Genomic DNA, 26,788 nt, shown 5'->3' with positions numbered 1-26,788 from the left:
TTTCACTTTCATGCACTGGAGAAGGAAATGGCAACCCACTCCAGTGTTCTTGCCTGGAGAATCCCAGGGACAGGGGAGCCTGGTGGTCTGCCGTCTATGGGGTCGCACAGAATTGGACACGACTGAAGTGACTTAGCAGCAAACCAGTTTACATTCCCACTAACACTGGACAAAGGTTCCTTTTTCTCTACATCCTTACTAACACTTGTTATCTCTTATCTTTTTGCTGATGGCCATTCTGACACGTGTGAAGTGACATTTCACTGTGATTTTTGGTTTGCATCTCCCTGATGAGTAGTGAGGTTGAGCATCTTTTCATGTACCTGTTGACTGTGTGTATGTCTTCTTTGAAGAGTGTCTGTTCAGGTCCTCTGCCAGGTTTCTGATTGGGTTGATTATTTCTGTCCGTGTTTACCTTTATATATCAAAAGATATTTGTACCTCTACTGCATCATTTGCCACCCTTAGCTGACAGGTGGCAAAGCTAACACATCAGTATGTGGACCGTTCCACCTTGTCTCCTCCTGCCCTCGTTTGTTACAGCAGTGGGGCTGCTGCTCCATGTAACTTCCTTTTTATCTCTCAGTTAACTGCATTGGCAGAGAAAATAGAAAATAACTCTTTATAGTTATCTAATGTCTAAACAAAAACCAGTTCTCTTCCACAAGCTGTAGACACAGAGGCTCTGCATTCCCTCTGCCAGGATTTACTCCTTGTCTTGCTTGAAATTCACCTCCTGAGTTTTGAAGGTTCTTCAGTGATGAGATCTTGCTTTTTTTGTGTGTGTGTGTGGTTGCACTGCGGAACCCTGGACCGTTCAGTTCAGTCGCTCAGTCGTGTCCGACTCTTTGCAACCCCATGAATTGCAGCACGCCAGGCCTCCCTGTCCATCACCAACTCCCGGAGTCTACCCAAACCCATGTCCATCGAGTTGGTGATGCCATCCAACCATCTCATCCTCTGTCGTCCCCTTCTCCTCCTGCCCCCAATCCTACCCAGCATTAGGGTCTTTTCCAATGAGTCAACTCTTCGCATGAGGTGGCCAAAGTATTGGAGTTTCAGCTTCAACATCAGTCCTTCCAATGAACACCCGGGATTGATCTCCTTTAGGATGGATTGATTGGATCTCCTTGCAGTCCAAGGGACTCTCAAGAGTCTTCTCCAACATCACAGTTCAAAAGCATCAATTCTGCAGCGCTCAGCTTTCTTCACCGTCCAACTCTCACATCCATACATGACCACTGGAAAAACCATAGCCTTGACTAGACGGACTTTTGTTGGCAAAGTAATGTCTCTGCTTTTCAATATGCTATCTAGGTTGGCCATAACCTTCCTTCCAAGGAGTAAGCGTCTTTTAATTTCATGGCTGCAATCACCATCAGCAGTGATTTTGGAGCCCAAAAAAATCAAGTCTGACACTGTTTGCACTGTTTCCCCATCTATTTCCCATGAAGTGATGGGACCAGATGCCATGATCTTAGTTTTCTGAACGTTGAACTTTAAGCCAACTTTTTCACTCTCCTCTTTCACTTTCATCAAGAGGCTCTTTAGTTCCTCTTCACTTTCTGCCATAAGGGTGGTGTCATCCGCATATCTGAGGTTATTGATATTTCTCCCAGCAATCTTGATTCCAGCTTGTGCTTCATCCAGCCCAGCGTTTCTCATGGTGTACTCTGCATATAAGTTGAATAAGCAGGGTGACAATATACAGCCTTGACTACTCCTTTCCCTATTTGGAACCAGTCTGTTGTTAGGGAAGTCCTAAATTCTTGCCTTGACAGGGTAACTGGATACAGAATCCTTCTGTTGTACTCTGTTTCCTTGTATACCCTGAGGCACTCAGCCCTGTCTTGCAGCACAGGATGTTTTTCTGGAGAGACTGAGGCCAGCCTGATTTGTCTCACAGTATGCTTTTGTGTCTAGATATCCTAGTTTACCGGTAAGAGGGTATTGGGGTTTGATTGGAGAGGAATGGAAAATGGCACAAATTTAGTTGTGGCTGTAATGTTTTATTTCCTTGAAAAATAAAATGATATGAAGCAAATACGCCATAATGTTAACCTGAGTTACAGTACAATTGCTGAGTGCAAGAGAATCTGTAAACATCATTCTCTGTGGTGCAGGGTGTGTTTGGAACAAAATTTTTTAATAAATATGCCATGTAACTATAAATCAGGGAGAGCTTGTATGCTGTAGTGATGCAGTTCAAAATGTATTTAATTGAAGATCACATTTTTGCCTTATTGATCATAGCATGCATTCTTGTTTTCTTTATATGTTGACAATCAGCTGTGTACTTTCTATATTTTCTTTGGTGTCATTTCCTGAAGATGATAAAATTCTAGATAGAGAATCTGCAGAGTGGAGGTTAGCGGCAGTTGCCACAGAGGCTAGAACTAAATGGCTAGAACTAAACTAATTTAAAATCTGTTAAAAGATTTATTTATGCTGGTTTGGGAGTACTTTGAACAAATGTTCCTCTAAATATGCAAAATAGATTTAAGGTTTAAAATATTATGATAATTGAAAGAGTTCAGTATTCAGGACTGACTGACTTCTTTCTTTTCTTTTCTCTCCGTAGGGCTCTCATAAGTATGTCACAATAAAGAAAAATGTTTTCTTATTTTTATTCATTTTCATTTTTCAGTACTAAGAGATTTAAAATTTGTTTTCCTCTGTATTCAGGTACATGTCTCGAGTCCACGGTATGCATCCAAAGGAGACCACTCGTCAGTTGAGCTTGGCTGTGAAAGATGGTCTTATTGTGGAGACGCTGACAGTGGGCTGCAAAGGCTCCAAAGCTGGTATCGAACAGGAAGGATATTGGTTACCAGGCGACGAAATTGTAAGTTTTTTATTTTATAAATCTGGAACGTTATTTGTGTATACCCCATAGAGAATTGTTTGCAGAAGTTTGGTAATATTTCACAGTAAGGACCTGCATTGGTAGGATGGCTCCTTTCCTTCCTGATTGTTTGAGAGAAAACTCACCTGTGCGGGGAGTCTGCTTCTCCTGTCTGGGTTGCCTTGAATCTGAAAAATAAAGGAAAGCCCTTTGAATGTACACACAATTAATGGTATTCCTAAGCATTTTCTTCAGTAAATATTAGTAAAAAGAAAAAAAAGTTGCAGTGAGGATAATGTTGATGCCATCCAGACAGACTGAAAGGGGTGTATACTTCTCTTCTCTGGGTCACATATAGAAGTACCTTTTTTAAATGTAAAGATTGGTTTCATGTGTAATATGTCTGTCTCTCTTCCTTATTTGCTCTTAATTTTTCTAATACTTTAATGAAAAGTCTGTTTTTGGAACAGAAAGATTTAAAATATGATAAACTTAACTTTTTAGTTCTAAAATGAATAGATTTGATAATTAGATATATTGAGAGTGCTTTATCATGAATTCTCTAAAACCTAGAATTATAAAAATGACATAGTATCTTAAAATTGGTTCATTTCCCCAGAACATTGTCTTTCCCTTCATGACTCTAGGCAATTGAGCCAACACAGACACTCGCTTGTCAAGTCTGAGAGCAATAAACTAACAGCACAGTTTTCTGTGGGAGACTAGTAGTTTTAACACTGTTTTTGTCGATTTAATAAGTGCTTTTAAAGTTTCAGGAAAGAAAATTCACGTTTTTCACAAATAGAAAACATGGAATAAAAAATGTTTAATTTCACTGGTATCATTTGATTCGTGCACTAGAAATATTCTTGAAAACTTAAGTGAAAATGTTTATATTAGAATAATTCTTCAGTTGCCATCCTTGGTGGTTTAGTTGCTAACTTGTGTCCGAGTCTTGCGACCCCATGGACTGTAGTCCACCAGGCTCCTCTGACCATGGGTGGAATTTCCCAGGCAAATACACTGGAGTGGGTTGCCATTTCCCTCTCCAGGGGATGTTCCCGACCCAGGAATTGAACCCAGGTCTCCTGCATTGCAGGCAGTCTCTTTACCAACTGAATCACCAGGGAAGCCCTTTACAGAAAATTAAAGTTTTTGCCAATAAAGAAACTCTGGGTGCCAAGCTATAATAATAATAATAATAATAATGTCAAGTGATACAAATCTGTCTATAGCAGACATTTAAAGGAGGGCCACTGATAATTGATAGCTTATCATATTCTCAAAATGATCCAGATAACATAAATTTTTTAATCCACAACCACTTAGAAACATAAAGATTTACTATAGAAGGCTATATGGATAATTTCTGAGATGTTTGTAGCAATTGGCCAGTAGTAAATGCAACTTAATCCATAAGATTTTGGTTTGTGGATCATATGTACAATTTTTTCATAAAAGTGATTTATTTCTCCTGTTTAGATATGTGCTTTTCCATATGCTTTTTTCCCTCTTCAAGTTGAAGTTTTTTGTTCAGTTTAATTCAGCAAGCAGTTAATGAGTTATATATGTTCAACCACATTAGGTTCTGTATTCTAGTTTTATGTATACATGTCCTCACTGCATATGTTTTTATAGCATCTTCCTTTTCTTTTTTCTAGATGAAATCTCACATGTAAGTCAAACAACGTATACAGATTGTATTAATTCTGGTTGGTTCTTATTCACAAGCATTTTTGTACCAAGTATACATGTATGATTTAAGTACAACTGAGTATAAACATTGTACCTAGTTTATGAAATAGTGAAATAAAAAGAGGTAAGGTTTCAATCCCGTCTCAGATATTGTTTCTAGTTGTGTGAGAGAGTTTCTAACCTCTGATACTCATTCCTCAGCTGTAATATGGGCACATTAATATTGCTTTCATTTGGTTGTTTTGAGGATTAAATGAGATTATCTATAGAAAGCATTTAACTATGCACTCAAAGAAAGTGTTTGACAGTAAATAAATATATTTAAAACAAGAAATGCCTTTTGTGTAGCAAAAGCACACAAATTTCTTACTAAACAGCAAGCAAAAATTCTCATCATGGTTTTTTTTACTTTTAACCTGTAACTGCAAACACAAGTTTTGTAATGAGATTTTCCTTTAGGATACTGGATCTTTATTTAAGGTGTAGCTATAAAATGATGAGGCTGATTATATGTGTATCTCATGGTTGTGGCTGGTGGACCACCTGCTACCCAGGGCTGTTTGTGTGTTGCAGTTTTCATGCCTTGAGAATACTCTGGAGGACACACAACTGACCTGTGTCACCCTTGGCACAGCGCAGGCATCTTGCAGTGGCCAGTTCTGTGTGTGAGTAGGGACTGTGTGGCCTGTGCATGCAGGCTGCTGTGTACGGGGGCTGGTGTGAATTGCACAGCTTAGGAATTGCCACCTTCTCCTCAGATATCCTCCTTGCTTGCATGTTTATTTACCAGTTCTCTAGCACATGGCAGTGACGTGTCTTGTTCTAACAAAATCAGTCTTAGGGAAGGTCAGCTTTCTAATCAGCACAAAGGTTTTCTGTGGGCTTTGACAGCCCTGCATGCTGGCGTTTGAGTCTGGGGCTCTTCTTTATAGTTTCTCCACTTTTTATATGAGATGATACCTCTGAAAGCTTGAGGTTTTAGATTGGAGGGTGTGCATTATTATTTATCTCACTGACTTTCTACTAATTATTACGAGAAGAAAAAATCAAGTAGATATATATGGCCTATGAAAGTCAAGTAGATTATATATGTAAGGAAAGGGATAGGATTTCTCTACTATTCATTTTTAAACCGTTATTCAGAGTTACAAAGACTCTTTACTCAGGGAGTTCTGTCATTTGAGAAATGTAGTGAAGCTCCTCTTCTCTTCATTCTATAGCCTCTAAAAATAGCAGCTGTAGCTCAGAGATAGACAGAGAGGTAGACAGGGTGGTTCCTCTTGATAAGTCCTACAAGTTGTATCCCTTGGGATACTGTGTATTAGCAAAGAGGCTGGACTCCTTGTCCTCATGTCCATGGCTCTGTTGAGAGAGAGAAGGTAGGCAAAAGTGTTGTTTCTTAGGACGCTAAACCATCACTGAGCAGAGTCTGCTGTGTCATGTTTTTATTCAGCCTTGCTACCTTTTTTCCAGTGTTTATTTTTAAAAACTTGATACAATTGAAAAATATGCATATCTTAAATACTATTCTATTAAATCCAGCTATCATGTAATAAAAGCCTAACTCTAAAAAGACTATTTCAGAATACGAGGAAGCCTGTGTAAGTCAAAGATGGTAACCTCCATTGTACTGAGATTCTTTCTGCTAGGAATGGAGTGATTTCTAGACACTTTGAGATGCTGATCTTAACCACCATTTTGTATCTCTTTTGAAGTGAGAATTCGTTTGGAGAAACTGTGATGAAATTCAGCAGTACATAAGCATCTTCATGGTGATATTTTAAAATGTCCATTTGAGATAGCAGAATGAAAAGCATAATTATTAAAAATGAAGCCTCTCTCAATTTTAAATGGTTAGTTTAAATATTAGTCAGTAAACAGTGGAAGTATATGTACCAGCCAGTTCTTAAAATGACAGGCTTGCTGAGCCTGGGCAACACTCTTGTAAGTTTTCTGTGGTCATCTTGAATTTTCAGATATCTGTTATTACTGTTCACGCAGATGATCCGAATAGCTCTTTTAGAGATCATTTTTAAAGCTTTTGAAATTATATTGGTAAAAGGCCCGTAGATCTGGGTACATACTGAAACTGTTGTGTTTGTTTCATTTCAAGGCTTGTTTCATTTTATTTTTTTTAAGGGAAAACTACGTTTGCCTAGATTGCTTCATCACCTGCTTGCTCTAAACTAATGTACATGGATGGCTACATTCAGTCTGTATTCCATCATGATATTTCATGTCCTCTATTTTAACAACTTGAGAAATATATTTCTTGGGCAAAAAATGTTACCATTGCTCAGCTAAGTTGAGTTTGGTATTTAGTAGCTCCCTTTGTAATAAATGCAGCTTAATTTCTTAATTCATTAAAAATAGGAAAGTTATAAAAGTATTTAATTTAACACAGACATACGTCATTTTATTGTACTTTGGCTTGTGCTTTTTTACAAATTGAAGGTTTGTGGCAACTCTGCGTTGTCCAATGACGGTTAGCATTTTTAGCAGTAAAGTATTTTTAAATTAATGTCTGTACCTTTTTTATACATACTGTTATTGCACCTTAATAGATTACAGTACAGTGTAAACACAACTTTTATATGCAATGAGAAACCAAAAAAATTCATGTGACTTTCTTGCAATAATCTCTTTATTGCAGTGGTCTGTAACTGAACCCATAGTATCTCTGAGGTGTGCCTATATAAGTGTAGCAGGGCAGGTGACCTTGAGTTATGGATCCTGTGCAGATAAAACATATAAAATATGTGTTTTGATATTGAGACTGTTGATATTATTTATTTGGTGACTCCCAGCTTGATTCATTGTCCCTGGCACAAAGCTATGACTCTCTATTATTTGACAGACACTTTTTAATATGACATTAAATATTTTGGTCACCAGTGTAGAGGATGGCATATAAGTGTGAAAAGGTGACATTTGCTACAAGACTACTTGTCTCTTTACTTGCCTGCCAGATCTGGACTCAGGGTCTCCTTTCATCTTGTGTGGGTCATGCCAGTCCAAAAACGAAATACCGGTTTAGGAACCACAGCTTATGATTTCAGTTAGTGTGCCTCCACCAGTTTTGCTGCCAATAACCAAAGAGCAGCTGCAGACATGAGCTCCCATCTCGGCTGGTCAGCCCTGCGCCAGCTTCAGCAGTTTTCACGTAACCTAGTTTGTTCTCTGACAAGCAGGACCTCTTGCTAGTTTTTACATAGGTCTTGAGTTAAGGTTGGTACCTTTTAAGAAGCCTCATTAATGAAAATACAAATTTTGTGGTCTCTTGAAAAGATGAACATATTGGGGATAAATGGATTTAGTTTTAATTTACAGAGGGACAAGATAGATACTTTTTTCCCCGTCTTCATCTCCTTTTCCTGATTCAAAAGAACCAGTCTAAAAGACACTGAGGTTTATATACCTCTTGAAACTTGGGTGAAAGCTCACATCTTTTGTGTAAGAGGTAGGATTGGATTTATGTCTTATTCTTCAGAAATTACATGATTAAACAGCCATGGCAAGATGTGCTCCCTTGCTTTGTTCCCAAAAGAAACATTAAGAGAGGCCTGCAAACAGCCCACTTCATAAATACAGCATAGCAAAGTAAGAATTTTTTTAAGAAGTTTACATCTTTGTGTTTTCTTATTATACTTATAGTTATCATAAATTAATCAGTCACGTTTTAAAACTTTCTGTCCCTTGGATCCTGTTGGTTTTTTAAATGTGAATTATATTTTATTTTATTTGTTCTAATTATGTGCAGAACTACACATTTCTCCCAAAGCTCCATTACCTGCATCAGATACAATTTTTTATTTACTAAATAAATATTAAGTAATAAGTGATTTGTGTGTGTTTGTCGCTCAGTCGTGTCTGACTCTTTGCGACCCCATGGACTGTAGCCCACCAGGCTCCTTTGTCCCTGGGGTTCTCCAGGCAAGAATACTGGAGTGGGTTGCCATTTTCTTCTCCAGTAAGTGATGTATTGGTGATTATTAATTAAAAGCCAGTTATACTGTGGTTCTATGTGCAAAACAAACTGTTATGTGCTTAGACATTGTTCTTGCTTTGGTGATGAATTTCTGTTTTATTCAATAGAATATTTTGAGTCATGCTGTCCTGTTATACTCTTTTCAGCTTGTGTGTGTGTGTGTATGTGAGAGTTCTTTTGTTTTCATCTTTTTAAATTTTATTTCACTAAGCAGTGTTTTAATATTATAGTTAAAAAATAACATTTAAAATTACTGGAAATCTTTAACCATAAAAATCTTACCTCTCAGTGATGAACTGAATTTATTAGAATTAAACTAAATCTAGAATTTGCATAGAATTAATTTTAGATTTTTTCTGTGTAAAACACCACACGAAAACACATATTTGATGATGTGAGATTTATCTGCTCACTGTGTAGAAACAGGGGATTAGTGTAAAAGTTAAGTCTCTTGAATATGGTGAGGGAGGCCCTCTCCAGGCACAGTTCTCTCACTGAGCCTTCTTGCTGCAGTGTTAACTCTCAGTCAGTTAACAGTGTTCCTTGTCCCATCTTGCTTTCAGAAACGTTGGGAGGGTTAGCAGTCCTAATGTACTTAGGGTCCTGAAGAAGAAATTCACATGTGGATAATTGCAAGTGTCACACCATTTAGTGACTTATCAATTCCCATTTTGTGCATTATAGCAAATACATCATCTTAACACCAGCTAACAGTTACTAAGCATAGTAACTTGTTTGATCCTTGCGAAAGCCCCATAAGCTGAGATTTGTGCTAGTCTAGCTCTGGAGTCTTAACCAAATGCTCTAAGTGGTGACAGAGCCATAGATTAGCAGGCTGCCTCTTGATGGTAGAATGTTTTCTGCTCAGTTCTGAAGACAACCTGTATAAACTTCACACCGTGGTGAAGTACCAAGTTGACCACATTTACATTCATCACTCGGCAGGGTTTTTTTTTCTTTTTTGCCTTTTCATACTGTTCATGGGGTTCTGAAGGCAAGAATGCTGAAGTAGTCTGCCATTCCCTTCTCCAGTGGACCACGTTTTGTCAGTCCCTGAGTAGCTGGGACATGCCCTTCAGCCACTCCATGTAGCTGGATGACATGCCTGGGGCCTTGGTCGTCCCACTGCTGGTTCTCGTTGAGCATGTAAACCTTCACTGGCTGTCGGATGTCAGGGAGATGGTGAAGGACAGGGGAAGCCTGGTGTGCTGGAGTTCATGGGGTTGCAAAGCGTCGGACACAACTTAGCGACTGAACAACAATAACAGCAACTCCCAATTTAAAAAAAAAAACCCAGTGTGAACCAGTTTGGGATCAATAAGACATACATTTGTGATCATGCACAGATTTAAATGACACTGAATTTGTCAGTAAAATGTTTTTCTGTCATCTTCATAGGTTTCATGGAACATGAATTCCTATAGATTTTCTCTGTATTCATTTTGTAGCGTTTGTGTTAGTGAAAAAAGTTTACTCTTAAACTAGTAATGATTCTTGAGTTTGCATGCTACTGTTGTTTCATTAATGATTACCACAGTGATAGATTACCAGTTGATATCATCTGCCAAATACTGTGTATAGCAACTAATAAACAGTTTGACCATGTACCAAACCCCTTTAGCTCTGTATATTGCCTAATATTGAGCAAAGCTATAGGAGAGAGACCAAGATTATTTTGTTTTTATTTTGAAAGGCCTACAGCATGCAGCCTTTCTTCAGGACAGCAACCCCAGCCAAGGTGAACCGATTTTGCACTATATTATTTTACTTTAATTCTGCTTTTTAAAAAAATTGAATTTCTCTTTCTTTAGGCCAGCTTAGTTAACTCTTACTAGAATTGTTCATTTAAACCATACTCTTTACATTGCTTCTAGTTTTGGATTTTGTGCTCATAGGTTTGCTTTTTTTAAAACTTTCTTGTATTGAAGTAGCATTTCACATATTATGTTGATCAGGCTGAATGTTGAATAGTTGCTGACTTCTGGTGAAATTCAGTGAAAATGCAAGCTTAGTTTTTTGGCATACACTATTGAATATTAGTCAAAAGCACTATATAAATGAATTCTGTTTACTGAAAGACAAACCATTTGCAACTCTTACCTATAATAAACATATCATTTATACCTCAGAAAAATGTTTCCCAGATTCAGAGTGTAGACACTTTTGACCTTGACTTTGCATGTTCTGTATATTTAAACAGCTATTGCAGTGACTGAAAGAGTAAACAACACATCCGTTCTCAGCTCATTCTCTTTTATATCAGAAACAACGTTTATCCAAATGTTTATCTACTTCATTTGAATTATAATTTCATTTTTATAATTTCTATGAAAAACTAGGTCTAGAATTAAACACCCCATTGAAGAAAGATCCGTTTTCATCCTTGTTTCATGAGTGGATGGGAGAAGGTAGGGTTAGGTGAAGGTAGGAGGTGACAGGAGGAGGCCAGAGCGGTCCACCAGCATTGTGTTCTCTGACTTCCTCTTCTTAGTTAACCTAGTAATTGCCATGTTGAGAATCACAAGGAGATGAATTGATGTGTAAAAAAAATCTCAAATGATGAAGAATGGCCATTTCTTTTGTTAATGAGTATATATAAGCCACCAAAATCCTTTTAAGATGTCTCTGAACGGTTATGAGGAAAATATTCTGAAATATTTGGTTTTAAATTTGGAAAAAGTAAATTTTTAAAAGCCATCTTATCTCCATTGGAACCTAAATTATCAATGATTTTTGGTGCAAACATTGAAATAGCTAAAACACAGCTTCCTTATGAGCTGCGTGAAAGGGATACACCAAAGATTGTTACTTTAGTACAGCTGAGCACCGCTGTACAGTTTACTGTGGCACCGCTATATCAGACTTTGTGGGGGAGCTTTTTTCTACCATGCACAGATGAGGCTTTTATGTCAAATCAGTACCTTACGGTCTTTTAAACAGTCTGACTGAAATTATTCCTCCCTTACTGAGTGAGCAGAGTCTACACATCTGCAGCAAACAACTAAAAATGGTCGTGCTTTTTTATTACTTTGGTTGCTACAGATTGCCAATTTCTTACTAAAAAGCAAGCAAAAGAGTTTACATTTCTGCAGAACTTACTAGTGTACTTTAGCCGTGTCTCTGAATGTGGATTGGAAGGTGTGAATTTCAGAACATGAGCTGCTCATGTTCCATTTTGAAGGAGAGAAATGTAGCCTTCTCATATGGTTGAGCAGCACTGCATTTGAACCCTCGGTGCCAGAGTCAGTGCTGACTGAACAAGTGCTCTATCACAGCCATTTATTGCAGGAATTATTGACCTAAGAGGGGATAAGAGTGCTGTTCACTCTCAGAAGCAGAATGTAGACAGTGATTTATAAAAAGAATAATGATAGCAGGGCCCAAGTTTAGAATTTCAAGATCCTCATTGGAAATGGCCTTGATAATGCTAACTGTGGGTTTAACCCTTATTCATTCAACTACCACATCTGCAAGAGAAGGTTGAGAATTAATTCATCACTCTTAATAGGGGTGTTTTTTGATATATGCTAAGAGTGATATTTATGAAGAATGAATTCCAAATTAAGGGAAGTTACACTGGTCTCCTGTTTGTGTTTAAATGCTACTGGCTGTACAAAAAAAAAAAAAGTGTAACAAAAAAAGAAAATGTTGAACACCTGTTATGGTCTTTTATTTCCAGGAATAGTCCCAATAAGAAAATAAGCCAGCTTCCTATTTTTTTTTTTGGTGGTAATGTCCTTTGGAGAATGTGATTAAACCTTTAGTTTCACATTTTCAATTTATTTTTCCAAATTCAACAGACCCTGAAAATTTGACAACCTATCAGAACATGGACATTCTGATTAATGATTATTTTCAATAAAGCATCCAATACCATGGATGAGAAGATAAGAATAGTGAGCATCACCATTTATTACTATTCTCTCCATTTCCAAAGTATGCTAAGTACTTAGTGTATTTCTTTAAAGAAAATCAGGACAAAACAGAGGTTTGTTTATTTGAAATACTAAGTTATAGATCTTGCTTTGGGGTATTCCATTTACTGAAGAAATTATCCCATAGATTCTATAAAAACAAAGATAATGTTAGAAGTTGGTTTGGCTTTGGGCTTATTTCATTTTGGACTGGTTTTGTTATCAGATCACCTTAAGATATTTCTGAATATAAATATGTTTAGGAGAGAATTGAAAATTGAAAGAAGCAAATTTCTAGGTATTTTTTCCCTCTTGTTTTAACACAGTAAATGTTTAAAATTGTTTATAATGCCTAACTTCTGATGGACTTTAGTTTCAATTTTGTTCTTAGTCATTGCGGATATTGACAAAATGTCATACGAAATTATTTTGTATTTTTTGTAGGACTGGGAAACAGAAAATCATGACTGGTATTGTTTTGAATGCCATTTGCCTGGAGAGGTGTTGATATGTGACCTGTGTTTTCGTGTGTATCATTCCAAGTGTTTGTCTGATGAGTACAGGCTTAGAGACAGCAGTAGTCACTGGCAGTGCCCAGTTTGCAGGGTGAGTACCTATGAGCTTTAATGTGCTGGTCAGAGGGTTGGAATTCATTGATAATAGCTGCACAAAGATATCCCAGGTGGTCTTGCCAGGTTAATGGATAAAGTACTGGAGGGTGGGGGTTATCTACTGAAATGATGGTTAATGAACATAGAACACTCATAAATGAATATCACAGAACACATAATCAGGGTATGGATTTTAGAAAGTTTCAATCATGTAAAAATATACTCGCTTCTTTTTACAATTCCCTCTGAATTGTGTGACTCCTTTAATGGACAGACTTTGGGAATCAAGAACCACTGTCCCATACCAAGGTCTGTTCAATCAGTCCTCTTGGCTGCTCAGAAAACACAGGTAGCAAAAGGCACATTGTTGGAAAAGTTCTGTATCTGCTTTCCATTTTATATCCATGTAATGTTGCCTTTATTTTTTTGTCATGTCATGGGTTTATTTCTTTTCTTTGGAGGGTGGAGGGATGGGACAGTTGTATATCAAGAATTCTCCAAAATGAAATAGTCTGGTAGGTAAAATAGGTACTTCCCATGATTATTTTCATTCATATTATTTCCCCGTTGAAAAGTGTACATGATTGTGCTTGTTGGCTGCCGATGTGGTGTGTGTGTGCGTGTGAGTGAGTGATCGCGATGCCGAAATACCACATGATGTATGGCCTTGATGGTGATCAGTCAGGAATTATTTGATTGGAACTTCTATTGTTTTATACTTAAGTATTGTTAATATACTTACTTGGAATCATGCAAATTGCCGAGATTACTCATGGGTTCTGTTTATGAACATGTGTTATGATAGTTGTGTAACTTAAATATTCATTTCTTCTTCAAAAAAATGATGTCTTTATCTCCTCTTTGATACCAGCCAAAAATCATCTGGCTCATTTCCCATCATGATGAGCAAAATACAGTGTCCCTTCTAGTCTTCTTTTAGTGACTGTGGCTTTGTGTTACCTAAGTGTGTTTCTTAGCAGCCCTACTGTACTTGTTCAGTAGTCAGACAGAAGACTGTCGGTATAACGTTTTAAATACGTGTGTTATGATGACATGTAATCAAATGCCTAAATGCTAGATAATTAGTGATAAATCTCTAGGTCTGAACAGACCAGTATCAAGCCTCAGGGTGTGGACCTTCTCTAGAGGCCTGCAAGAATTTAAAGGCTTCAAGAAATCAGTATGGAGCTGCACCAGTGTCCCACAATTTACTCTCATGGATTTGGGTTTTACAAGTAAATAATATCCTGGTTTTCACTAACAGTTTACACTAGAGGAAGTAAAGAATTAATTACATCTGAAGAACAAAAGTATTAAGGTAGTAAAAATATAAAAGAGGTGAGGTCACTGATCAAATAATAGGGGCTCAGGGACTTAGGAGGTACAGTTCTGGACACTCCTGCATCTTTACAGCTGTAGCTTTGTAATATCTGATATTTAGCTCCTATCTCATAGTAAAGAATTTAAATAAAAACACTGGGATTTTTGAGGATGGGTTAAACTTTATGGTAGGTGTTTTATATTCCTTACATTAAGAGTTGAAGTTTAACACTTAAACTTTTGAAGAAAATGTGTAATGTTTTTTCCGTCAGAATTCACTATCAAGTTGTCAGATTCCACTTTCTAAATACGTTTGCTCTACTGTTTACTGATGAAAAACTTTAAACTTCAGTGGGTTGCTGGCTCACAGAAACATGATAGCCGAAGGGGAATTTAGCCAGTCCCATCCTGCCTTTGTGTTCTTCCCTTTGGTTTTCTTTTTGTCTTTGTCAGCCTAGATATTCTCACATTGTGGTGTAATTATGCTTACTGAAATGATGCTATGAGTCAGTAAAACACTGGAACTCAGATTCCTTTCACAGACCAAGCGGCTCTTTCCTTAGACTCAAAAAGTCTGTGTTTGGGTTGGGGTGGGTGAGTTTAGCTTGAGCTTTAAAAATTCCAAAGAAATAGTTGTTTCTATGTTAGATCTGTTCTATTGTTTAAATTGTTATGTTCAGGAAAAAGAAAAGTACTAACAGTTTCTTTCCTGAGAAAAGGGATAATAATAAACTTGAGATTCTAATGCAATTTTAAATATCTTTTTTGATTGGTATTTGGTTGATTTATTTGTTTAAACAATGTGTCAGACTTCAAGTAAAAGCTGCTTTTTTAATAATCTAACTTGAGAGTGATGGACCAGATTTAAATATTCTTGAACTAAGAGAACTAAGTCTATAGACTGAAACTTAAAAATTATGGTTCCATGTCAGCCTAATGATCTCTATTTTCATTTTTAATTAATGTCTAGGAAGAATATATGTAATTAGATTTACTAATGAGGAATTTTTAAGATAAAACACCAGGGCCAAAATAAGATAAAATACCCTGGCCAAATACCAGGGTAAAAGTAGTGGATGGAAGCCAATCACTGCTATCTAAATTTGAAGATAAAAATATTTCTAATACTTTATACTGGTCAGAATACTTTTGTTTTATGTAACCTCTGCCCCTTACAACATTGAATAGGTTATTTCTCACCCAGCTGTCAGCTGTGTTAGCAGATTCACTTCAGCTTGTTGAACAACTTTATCTCATATGTCTGACAAATTCCAAAATATTTTAAGAAGGCAATGATGGGAATTTTTCTCAGTTAAAATAGTTTTTTCAATTTTCATAATAATCTCAAGAATCTCAGAACCCTGACAATATTTATTTGAAATATCTGCCTTTCTAAACAACAGTTAAACTGTTACTTTACAAATACAATAGATTCTTACTGTAATGTAGCTTTGAATATCAGGTTAGCATTTTGCTTTGAAAAAATTCAAGTTATATCCAGTTTCACACTCTTGATACTAAGAATTCTTATTAATTGGAAAAAAGTATTCTAAATTCCTTTTTAAAAAGTTTAAAAAAATTCAAAATTACAGGAGGATAAAGAAGAAAAACAATCCCAGCAATGCTACCACATCACAGGTGAGTGTACTCACAGACCTGTGTGTGTATGCACACTCTATCTGTGTGAAAGTGCTCACAGACCTGTGTGTGTGCACACTCCATCTCTGAGTGTGCTCACGTACCTGTGTGTGTGCACACCCTTATCTGTGTGGAAGTGCTCACAGACCCGTGTGTGTGCGCACTCCATCTTTGTGACTGTGCTCACAGACCTCTGTGAGTGCACACTCCCATCTGTGTAACTGGCTGGACCCATGGATTAGGTACACTGCTGATGGTAGCTGGCTTGCTTCTACTCAGCAATGACCCAGACACCTTTTTTCTGCAATGTGTAAGGTTTCTGCTGATGAACATACGTTATGTCCATGTGCTGTCTGGGGTGGCTGTCTCGTGTGCTGTCTGACCAGCAACACTGACTGAAACTCACCTGTCCAGGGCAGAGGGATGGTGGGGACTCCAGCACCTCCATTCCAAGGTCATGACCCATTCCATCTGGAAGAGCACTCTTCTCATCATTATTTCTGTATGAAAGTGAAGTTTATATTTTGTTAGATGTATTTGAACTTTAAATAATACTGAATTTTATTATTTTCAGAAAAAAGAGAAACCATTAACTTTTAAGTGAAAATTGTTTTAAAAATTTTATTTGCTTAAAGGTTGTATCTTTAAAACAAAATGTAGTCAATTTTACTTTTCTAAAAAAAGAATTAAGTTATACATGTCTATGCAGGTCTGTTTGATTGCCTTTACAAGTTAAATTCACTGAAACAGAATTCTTAAAGATAGGCACATTTCAGTCTGTGATAAAAATTACAAGTTGTTTGTCAGAAGATCAAACCCGTTTATAACAACACTGAAAGTATTTTCTAGCTTTTTGCTACCAATTTGACAGGCTCCAGAGGGATATCTCACTTTAATGTCCATTCATTCTCATTTGCACAGCTTCAAAGTTACAGCCATTTGCTCCTCTACGCTGTAGTTGCAGAAGGCAGGCCTGTGTGTGTGTGCCTGTAAGCATACATGTATGCAGTGTATGTCTGCGGGTGAATGTGCCTGTGTGTGTGAATGTCTGAGTTGTGTGTGTGCACGTGTGTACTCATGTGTGTTCTGTGTGTGTGCACATGCGCTGCACACTTGCTGGTCTCCAGCCCTACTGGTAAACATCATATTTTTTGAATGATACCCGCTTGGGTTTTTTAATACCTGGGCGAGGTGACATCTTATAGGAAACCCTAAAACCACTCCCTAGGTTGGCACCATATTGCCTTTTAGATCATAGTTACTGGTAGTTCTTTCTGTGGGCATGGAATGGTCTCCTGGTGCTGTCCAGTGGGAGCCACTGGCATGTCTATTGAGTGCTTGAATGTGGTATGGAGACCCAGGCACTGGTTTTCAGTTTGGCAGTGTGGCTTACAGCTACTTACTGTACTAGGCAATGCAGTGTTATAAATGCAAATCTAAATGCCTGTAGTAATTACTGCAAGAGAAACATGAGTGACCTGGCATTTGTTCTCCCCGTGATGCCACAGTTCCGCCTTGAAAGAGTTCTAGAGGAAGGATGTAGAGCAGCTTTTGCCTTGCTGCCCTCCGCTCCATAGCAGGTCATGGGCAAGCCCTGCATCATGCTGTGCGAGTTACAGTGTGTGTTCCGTGACGTGCAGTGCACAGACTGATGGCTGCAATACTTGATATTGCTGTGTTTGCTCTGAGGCTGGTTGTTCCTAAAACAAAGAATATGAAATGCAGGGGAAAAGACTAGCAAAATAGTTGGCACTTTCCAGATTGACGGTCCTGATACAATAGTATTTTGAAAATAGACTCCTGTTTCCTACATCCTCTTTTAATATGTTAGTGTTCCTTATATAAATGAATTTCTTTATAACTTTGGGGAGTTGCAGATTCATGCTACTGCTCCTTTCAAATTCAAATAAATGAAAATGTTATGTTTGGACTAAAGTCTGTCACTAGGGAGCAGAGTGTAGAGCTCTGAACTGTGAGCACGTGGGAAGCACCAGAGGGGGTGGCCATGGTGGGCGTCTCCCCTCCTCACTAGAGGGGTGGGCTGCGCTGAGCATCTCCCCTCCTTTTCCACGTTTGGTCTTCTATGCTGCTCCAGTGAAATCCATCCAAAGTTGTTTTTTTTTTTTTTTTTTAAGTTGGGATATCTTTTATTATTGAGGTATAGTCTATGGACAGTATTGTAGATTTTAGGTGTATAACACAGTGATTCATAATTTTTAGAGGTTTATTTCGTTTAGTTATTATAAATACTGGCTATATTTCCTATGTTGTACTATATACCCTGGTAGCTTGTTTACTTTATGCATTGTAATTTGTACCTCTTAATCCCTTACCCATATCTTAGGCCTTTTTAATTGTCTCATTATAGCATAAAAATATTGTATTACTGTTTATACCCTTAATATCTTTGGTTCACTTTTCATCCCTTTTATGACACACTTATTGTGACCTATCTATGCAAGGATCAACCTAAGTCACAAAATAAAAAATGCCATTCAGGGAATTGGATAAGGGGTATATTATTCCAGTATATCTTTAAAAACTTTTATAAAATATTCATCTGCCTACAAATGTTTCATATGGTGTTGTCCCCTGTTTAAGGTCACAAATTTTAAGATTTGTGTTAATATACAAAGAGTATGGAGAATTAACTTAGCCTGCTAAAAAAATACAGAAACACTAGAAAATGCAGAGAAGAAAATGAATGCATATGGGAAAATTTTACTTACGTAAGAATACTTTGGTTCTACATCTAATCTGTGAAGCTCTCCCAGGTTTGCAGCTCCTGGTTTTCTGATTCCTGACTCCTCAGCATCTAAGAAGATGTGAAGAGGGGAGGGACTAGTAGAAATGATCCCTGCAGTCTACCTACTGCTGCAGCTTCTCTTTAAAATTGAGAAAGAATATGTCTCTTTTACAGGAAACTTAATAGATATACAGAAAGAAGTCTACAGAGAGCATTTAAAGTTAACTTAAAGTTGATGTTAAGCCCCAGGTACTGTATATTTTTTTTCACATGAGGTATAGTATACTCATTAGACAGCTACTGAAAATGAAGGAATTTAACTGGTTTACTAAAACTAAACCAAGAGTAAGTCGCTGTTAGGACATCACCATGGGTACATACTGACTGGTCAATGTTAACTTAGCTCTGGGTAAGTTATATTTGAGTCATTTGCACTGAGAGTCATGATGAAAGCTGTTTCTTGAAACTGGAGATAAAACTTTACTTCTGAATTAATTTTTCATTCTTTTGGGTATGTAAGCAGTATAGTTTTTTTAAATCTCAAAATTAAGGAGAATTCTCATTTAGTGTATTCAGAATGAAACAGGACAGAATGCTAAAAGAAAATATTTTGAAACATATATGTTTTATGTATCTACTGCAAAACTGTAACTATTCTTGCTTTCTGATTAGTCTTTCTTTCTTACCATGGGAAATTTATTAATATTTTCACCCTGAAAGTAAGTACCTTTACCTTTAAGATACATATTATCAATTCTGGAGTGGAGATTTCATTTTTAGATAAAATAGGAGAAACATTAAAAAAAAATATGTTGTAGACAGTCATATTATTGAAAGTTACAAATGAACATTAATCAGTTTTTTTTTACATTTTTTGAAGACAATTGGATTGTATTTCTATACTCACAAAAGTAGAAAATTAATTTTTAATAAGATCTGTCTGAACCAATTACTTTATAAGGCAGTTTTGCTATTCAGTCTAGGCTTACTAGAGGAAAAAGTAAAAGAATTTTAAAATTGGATCTAGGATGTAAAATTGTAAAATCCTCATGTATTGTTGTATAATCTCTTTATGAAACTACCTGGACCCAAGCAAGAAAGGCAAAATCCATGTACTTCCCACAGTGCCTTGTCATGCTAAATTAACAAGTTACATAGTCAGAAAGGGTTGGATGTGAGTGTGAAATGTTTGGGGTGCATTTTTGTCTTGGTGATATATCATTTTAGTGGTTTTTTTTAGAACCTTAGTTGAATTTTATCTTTTATTTTTAGCTATAAGGGACTAAAGAAGGTAATTACTTGGGCTGGTTTCTACATCGAGTTGGTTACAACTTAATCTAGATAAATAGAAGGCTTGTTTAGTGTTTGCAGCATTGATGTACTGAAAATATGTACAAAGTGCACACAATTTCCTTTTATTGTCTCTGCAGGTGTTGAAGCAGGAGGGGAAGGAGTAGGAGGCGGGCAGGTAGTAGTATTGTTGGCTGGTTGTCAGCTTCATTGAGTAGAGACCGTGTGATACACATTCTGTGATTCCGAAACAAAGTCGTGTGAGTTGTTTTCAGAAGAGGCAGGGGAGGCTTACTACAGTGAAGAATCCATCCTCCCTGTGCCTTTGGATCTTGTTCTTTATTTACAGACCAGTGTTGACGGAGGAGGGAAGGAACAAGTAGACACAGCCTGTGTTCTGTAAACTTGTCCTGAATGTCCCTTTCATTTTCCTAAATCCCTGTAACGTCGTGCAGGAGAGCTGAAAGTCACCCCCAAAAGTACACTTAATCCTGAACGATGAGACTCCTGACAGAGTAGAAATAACATAACAGCCGCCTCAGTAGATCCAGTGTTCTAGCAGTTTTTATGTGGATATAGTGTATATAGGAATACCACATGTTCACAGTACAGTCAGTTGTATGGCTTGTAGAATTAATTTGAGACTGTACCTTAATATCTGGTAAATCACCCTAGACTGGGTGATGCAAAGGTGATTATATCATGTGAATCTGGCGAAAACCTCCCAACCTTAATCAGAGAGCAGAGAGCCGACTTTGTAAAAATTAATAAGTATAGGCACAACTGAAGTAGCATTCAGTGCTGTTTTGTAAATATGTGAACAAGTCTGGAAACCTGTGCATTAGTGATTCTATAGGAACAACTTCTCACGCAGCAGAGTACCTGAGAGCAGAGTCATGTTCGCCAGTGTACTCCGAGAATCCACCTCAAGACCGTCTTTGCGGTTTGAATGATCCTCCACATTCAGCTTTTACCTGTGAACAAGAAGGCAGATTGGTGACAGCCAAGGAGAGGTTTTTAAACTTAATGTAAGTTCCTTTAACTTAAGTTTAAAAAAGAAAAGCCCAAAAAACTATTGCCGGAAACTCAAGTGCAAATGATTGTTGCTGGCCCGGCCGTGGGAGACGTAGGATGGAGCTATAGGGGATCGTGCACTCTGAATGCGCGGGTGTTTAGCTGAGTTCTTGTCCTGATGCTGGTAGTGGGTGTGGGTTCCACTCTTCTGTCCGTATAGTGGAGAGTTAGTTTCTGTGTGTTGGTGCTGGAGGTGAACAAAACGGAACACAGGTGTGTTTTTAGAAAACTGTCCTGGAAAGTGGTTGTCACTGCTGGGCTGCTGGGCACAGTGATACAGAGGAGAAATGGCAGGGCTTGGGGCCCCTCCCACCAGACCAGCTCTACTGTTAGTCTTAAATAGTGGATTTCTTATAAGTTCTTTGATTCTTTTATATTCTAGCATTACAGGTGGTTGCAGAGAATACTGTAGAGGCAATTTATGTGCAGTTAAAAGCCATTGTGATTCATTTATTACAGATGGTTATAGAGGAGAGCTTGGAACATCTTAATTCCTCAAACACTGGAGGTAACTTACATGCAGAGTAGTGTTTCTCCAGTGAGCTCCAGAGACCGTGGTAGCAGAGTCCCTGGACGTGCTTGTTAGGACATGTCCTGGGTGGAGGCGCAGGAGTCAGCCTGCCCACAGGTACCTCACGTCAGGCGAGCCCCTAGTTGTTAGAGACCCTCAGCCGAACAGTGAAACAGTGAGGTCAGCACAAGTTAACACAGTGGTTTATAGTGGTCAGGATATGCTAATACTGCTTGTGTGTGAGTAAGATTTCACATTTTGGAAGGATATCTTATATTGTTGAATTCAATTACATGGAATGTTTTTCTCATAGGCAGTGAGGTTGGTCAGTAATGATGGCCATTAGTTCAATTCAGCTAGTAGTTATTGAATATTTACTATGTGACAGATACTGTACAAGACCCTGGATGGGCAAAAGAATGCTGAACTAGACCATCATGGGCCTGCTGTCACAAAGCTTACAGCCCAGAAGTTGGCAGACCACGACCCACGGGCACATCAAGCCCACTATCTGTTTTGTACTGCCCATGCCAGTTGGTTTTATACTTTTAAATGGTGGGGGAAAAAATCAAAAGAGAAATAATATTTTGTGACTTGTGAAAATTATAAGAAATGAAAATTTCAGTAACCACATGCTTTATTGGAACACAATCCTGCTCATGGAAGGCATACATTATTTATAGCTGTTTTCTCACCACAGTGGCAGGGCTGAGTGGTCAAGACAGCCACCAACTGAATGTGTGCAAAGCCTAAAATAGTCACCGTGAGGCCCTGACAGAAATTTTCCTGCCTCTGGTCCAGCCTGCTATGGGAAGAACATTCTGGGTCTTGGAAGCCCTTGTTAGTAACAGACTTGAAAGCTTGAGTTTGGTGAGGTGTGCGGCACAAACGTGTATCTAAGAAGAAGATGCCTGGATTTCTGATTTTACACTTCTCTCTCTCTCTCTCGGATACTTGATATACAGAAGTGGTATTCACAGAAGTTAATTTTCTGCTAAAGTAGGTTTCTGCTCCTGAAGTACTGTATTTCTAGGGCACACTGAAAACTCCAGACCATTCAGTCCTAAATGTTCCTTCAAATAATGGTGCTTGGGCATTGTTATCAATTATCAGCTGTGGATGAACCTTGACAGGACCAAAACTTGTTCCTGCCTTCTTCCAGCCAAAAACACTATAAGGCACTGAGTTTGGCTGAATTGTTCCACTTGTGTTTTTGTCTGTGATATATACCTGACACATCTGATTTGCTATAATCCAGCAGTTATTGTAGCTGGCTTAAGAATTCTTAAGTCAGGAAGATACTCAAGATTTTCTGTTATTTTTCCCTTCTAGGGAAGCGGCCCCTCAGGGAAACGGTATGCACCTACGCCCATCTTAGGTTAGTGGGTGTGTTGCCCCCTTTGTAACAGCTTCAGCCAGGGGTTGCTGTCGTCTCATGATGGCTGCAGCCGCTTTGGGCATGTAATAACAAGTTCCACTCTTTATTATCCGTAGATATTGACCAAAGTTGGGTGGTAAGAGCAGTTATCAAAACTTCCTGGGCTTCACTCTGATGGATCCTGAGCTGCCCCTTTATGAAGAGTCCTGAGGTCTGCTGGTTGAGGATAGGTGTGGTTCTTCAAAGCCTCAGAAAAAAATCAGATCTGAGATTATCTGCAGGTTTCATGCAGCATTATTTTTTGCTTTTCTGCCCTTCGTCAAGAGCTGTCTGCCTAGTTGTATTACAGACAGGACTGTGTTTACCCTAGAAGCTACTCCTTTAATTTCCGTTATAGTGGCTTTTTCTCAAGGCATATCAATGTTCTGGTTTGGCCAACAGGCACTGACTCTGGTGTGAATGTCATGGAAGGCAGCTCACAACACATTACCTAAGAATTCCTCAGAAGTCTTAGGGTGCAGCCCTGGACAGAACTGTGTGTGCTGTTGATGTCTTTTGTGAAATACCAAATCTTTAAGTTATAACCAGAAAGTGTTACAAAGCAAGCCAAAGAATTTAGCAAATGTGAAAACATGAGAACCGTTCTGTCCCTACAGATTGTTGTAAGAGGCTGTGCACATGTTCTGGTCTTCTCTTTTATTTGCTTGCCTTCTCGGAGCAAGCTCCTCAGCCATGTGTGGGAAGTGGGCCCCCAGCTTCTGAATACACCAGGAGCAGCATGAGGTCCTGGCAGCTCTTCACCTACCAACCAGTCAACCAGAGTGTTCACATGCGTTTGAGTTCTTGCCCTGCATCTTCAGTAGAATCCTGTATTTGTCACCAGAAAAGATGTATTGGGCAGCAAGTAAAACATTAAACAAGTTAACATAGAGGCTTTCAGCAAAATGATTCTCCTTTGATATGAAACTTCTTTTGTTGACTCCTATACGGCAAGAGTCAGTGAAGCTTCCAATATGTAAAGTGAGAAGAATCAAGAAATAGTTAAAATGTCAGAAAGATGCCTTTCTGTTGTGAGCAAGTAGACAGAGAGACTCTAGATCCGGTATCACTCGAGAAGCCAGCTTGGTGGCCCCGGCTCTCGACTCTGCTCAGTGTAGCAGCAGAGGTTGGCTGGGCCACTGCCCGCGCTTGTGTGTGGAGTGGCCTCTCACTTGGTGCTCGCAGTGGCGCTCAGTCAGGACCGCCTGTGAGAAGCACCTGTGGTGTGGAGACTGCCGGTGCCCAGGCTCCCTGTAAACCAGTGACAGCAGCTCTGGGGAGCACTTTTTCCCTTGGGGGTAAAATTTATAGCACAGTAATTTGCACAAGTCTTGCATGTGTCACTTGAGAAATAAACAAACACATAGCTGTGGACCCAAGTCCCGCCGACTTAGCACTGAGTGCCACCCGTACCAGATGGATGTCACTCTCATTAGTTTCCATCCAATCTAAGTCAAGCTTGTCCCAGAACTTTGTATAAATGGACGCAGGCCATTTTTCAAGGCTTTCCCAGGCGGTTCTAATGCACAGCCAGAGGTGATGAGCACTCGAGTGGGATGCCTGAATCTAGATGGCACTTTATAAAACAGCATCAGGCTTTCTGAGGTGGTAATATTTTGCTGGAGTTGGAGCTCTGAAGGGTGGGCGTGGGTCACGTTTCGTTTTTTTGCTGGAGTAGTCACTCTTGCAAGCATGTGCCACCACTTTGGTTGCACACTGGAGAGGAGAGACGCTCTAGCATCTTACCCTAAGCAAATTTAAACATGATACAAAAATTAGGTTTTTGTCCTCTAAATTATCATTTAGTTTTGTAAAATTAAGGCCCTCAACCTGAATTCTGTGCATTTGGAGTCTTCCCTAAAAGAAATGTTGCTCCACTTGGTTATCCTAATTAGAAGTTAATCTAAAAATGTTTAAACAGGTGAAACCAAAGTAAAAGCTTTCTGAGAGCATGTAATATCCATCTATTTTGTAGATTTTCTATGGAAAGGAAATAGTAACTGAAAACAGACCTTTATTTAAGCAAAGGAATTACATGAACAATATAATGCACAGTTACCTAAACTTAAGCCAAGTGAAATAGGGTTTTCCCTACTGTTTGAAAAATTTCAGAATTTTATTTCAAAGGAAGAGCAAGCTGGTAAGGATGTACAGGCATGTGGTGGTGGTTTAGTTGCTAGGTTGTATCTGACTCTTGTGACCTCTGGACTATACCCCTCCCCACCCCCACCCCATGCTCCTCTGTCCATGAGATTCTCCAGGCAAGAATAGTGGATTGGGTTGCCATTTCCTCTTCCAGGGGATCTTTCCGACCCAGGGATTGAACCCACATCTCCTGCATTGGCAGGTGGGTTCCTTAGGGGGAAGCCCTTATACAGGCATACCTTGGAGATACTGCAGGTTTGGTTCCAGACCACAACAGTGGAGCGAATATCGCAATCAAGTGAGCTGCACACATTTGTTGGTTTCCCAGTGGATATAAAAGCTATGTTTACATTGCACCATAGTCTGTTAATATGCAGTAGCATTATGTCAGAAGAGGTAACTACCTTAATTAAAAAGTACTTTATTGCAAAAAAGTGCTAACCATCATCTAAGCCTTCAGTGACAAAGTGAGCAAATGCTGTTGGAAAAAGGGCCCCGACAGACTTGCTCAACACAGGGTTGCCACAACCTTCAGTTTGTAAAATGCACAGTATCTGCGAAGTGCAATATAGCGAGGTATGCCTGTAGAGACACTCTGATGCTAGCACTGCATAAATCTCACCCATAGAGAAACATTGAATTGCTTTATTTTCTGAGGCTCTAAATCAAAAGGGATGGGTTCTGACTAACAGTGAAAGCCTTTGTTGGTTGATGTTGAGAGTGCAGAGAGGAGAGAAATGCATTCTTGTGAATGTGTGGAGCACACAGCCACCCTGGAGACCAAGCAGCCCGGTTGTGGGGGCTGCAGTGAGCACCCCTTCCCCAGCAGTCTCTCCAGTGATGCAGACTGCCCGCACTAGTGGGCGTCAGCCTCAGGGGCACTCATTGCCTGGTTGAGCTCGAGCTATTCAGTGGGAGACCATGAGTGGAGACTCTTCTGACCCTGCTCAGTCTGGCACATGTTAGTGAGCATTTAGTAATATTTCAGTACTGCATACCATGCTGGTTCTGTGTTTCCCATGAATATTGTGTTACCTATTAAAAGAACACTGACCCCACAAGTAGTATCAGTATGACAAGACTTCTAATCTGATGTAGGTTGCTGTCACACCTGAACTTACACGGATGTGTGATTTAATGATCAGGGTGATGTTTGGGATCAGCAGTGTTAGTGCTCCTGAAATACTTCAGAGTGAGCAGGACAGAGCATGTAGTTGGAAGCATTGGGTTTGTCTGTCTTTGGCTTGCAAGATCTGTTCCCCAGCCAGGGATGGAACCCAGGCCATGGCAGTGAAAGCCCAGAATCCTAACCATGAGGCCACTGGGAACTCCCTGGAAGCATTTGTTCTTATTCTCCTCTCTTTCGAAGGGAATACAGGTTTCCCAAGAGGTAAGGAAAAAGGCTTCTTGGCCTTCTTAACATTTCTTCCCTGTATCCAACAGACCAGACAGTTGTTTAATAGAGAAAGCAGTGCATGGAGGGATGGCTGTGTCAGCAAGAGTGTTTCCACAGCAGTGTTAACAGCTGATGGGTTCAGATCTGTTGCTTTGCTCTGGCTTACTGGAGGGAGCAACTAATACTTCTCACGTGTTT

At 38.8% G+C, this 26,788-nt stretch overlaps 1 protein-coding gene across 50 annotated transcripts in view; it reads left to right on the top strand.

The window, feature by feature from the left end:
• The window catches only part of ZMYND11 (zinc finger MYND-type containing 11), a 74,791-nt gene that overhangs the window by 32,864 nt on the left and 15,139 nt on the right, over positions 1–26,788 (top strand). For 15 of the 50 annotated variants that reach the window (XM_081560710.1, XM_081560712.1, XM_081560706.1 and 12 more), the window contains 2 exons: positions 2,686–2,845; positions 12,887–13,048. In XM_081560710.1, coding sequence (XP_081416836.1) covers positions 2,686–2,845; positions 12,887–13,048 — 322 coding nt within the window. Of the gene's footprint in view, positions 1–2,685; positions 2,846–5,113; positions 5,206–10,221; positions 10,267–12,328; positions 12,425–12,886; positions 13,049–26,788 lie in introns of all 50 variants that reach the window. The other 35 variants (XM_081560704.1, XM_081560700.1, XM_081560702.1 and 32 more) reach the window with 6 other exon arrangements.

The sequence above is a fragment of the Giraffa tippelskirchi genome, chromosome 13, assembly GCF_054371585.1.
Source record: "Giraffa tippelskirchi isolate mGirTip1 chromosome 13, T2T-mGirTip1v1.2.pri, whole genome shotgun sequence".
Taxonomy (NCBI): Eukaryota; Metazoa; Chordata; class Mammalia; order Artiodactyla; family Giraffidae; genus Giraffa; species Giraffa tippelskirchi.
Note: the sequence above shows the minus strand (reverse complement) of the source record. Positions and strands in the feature narration are given on the sequence as shown.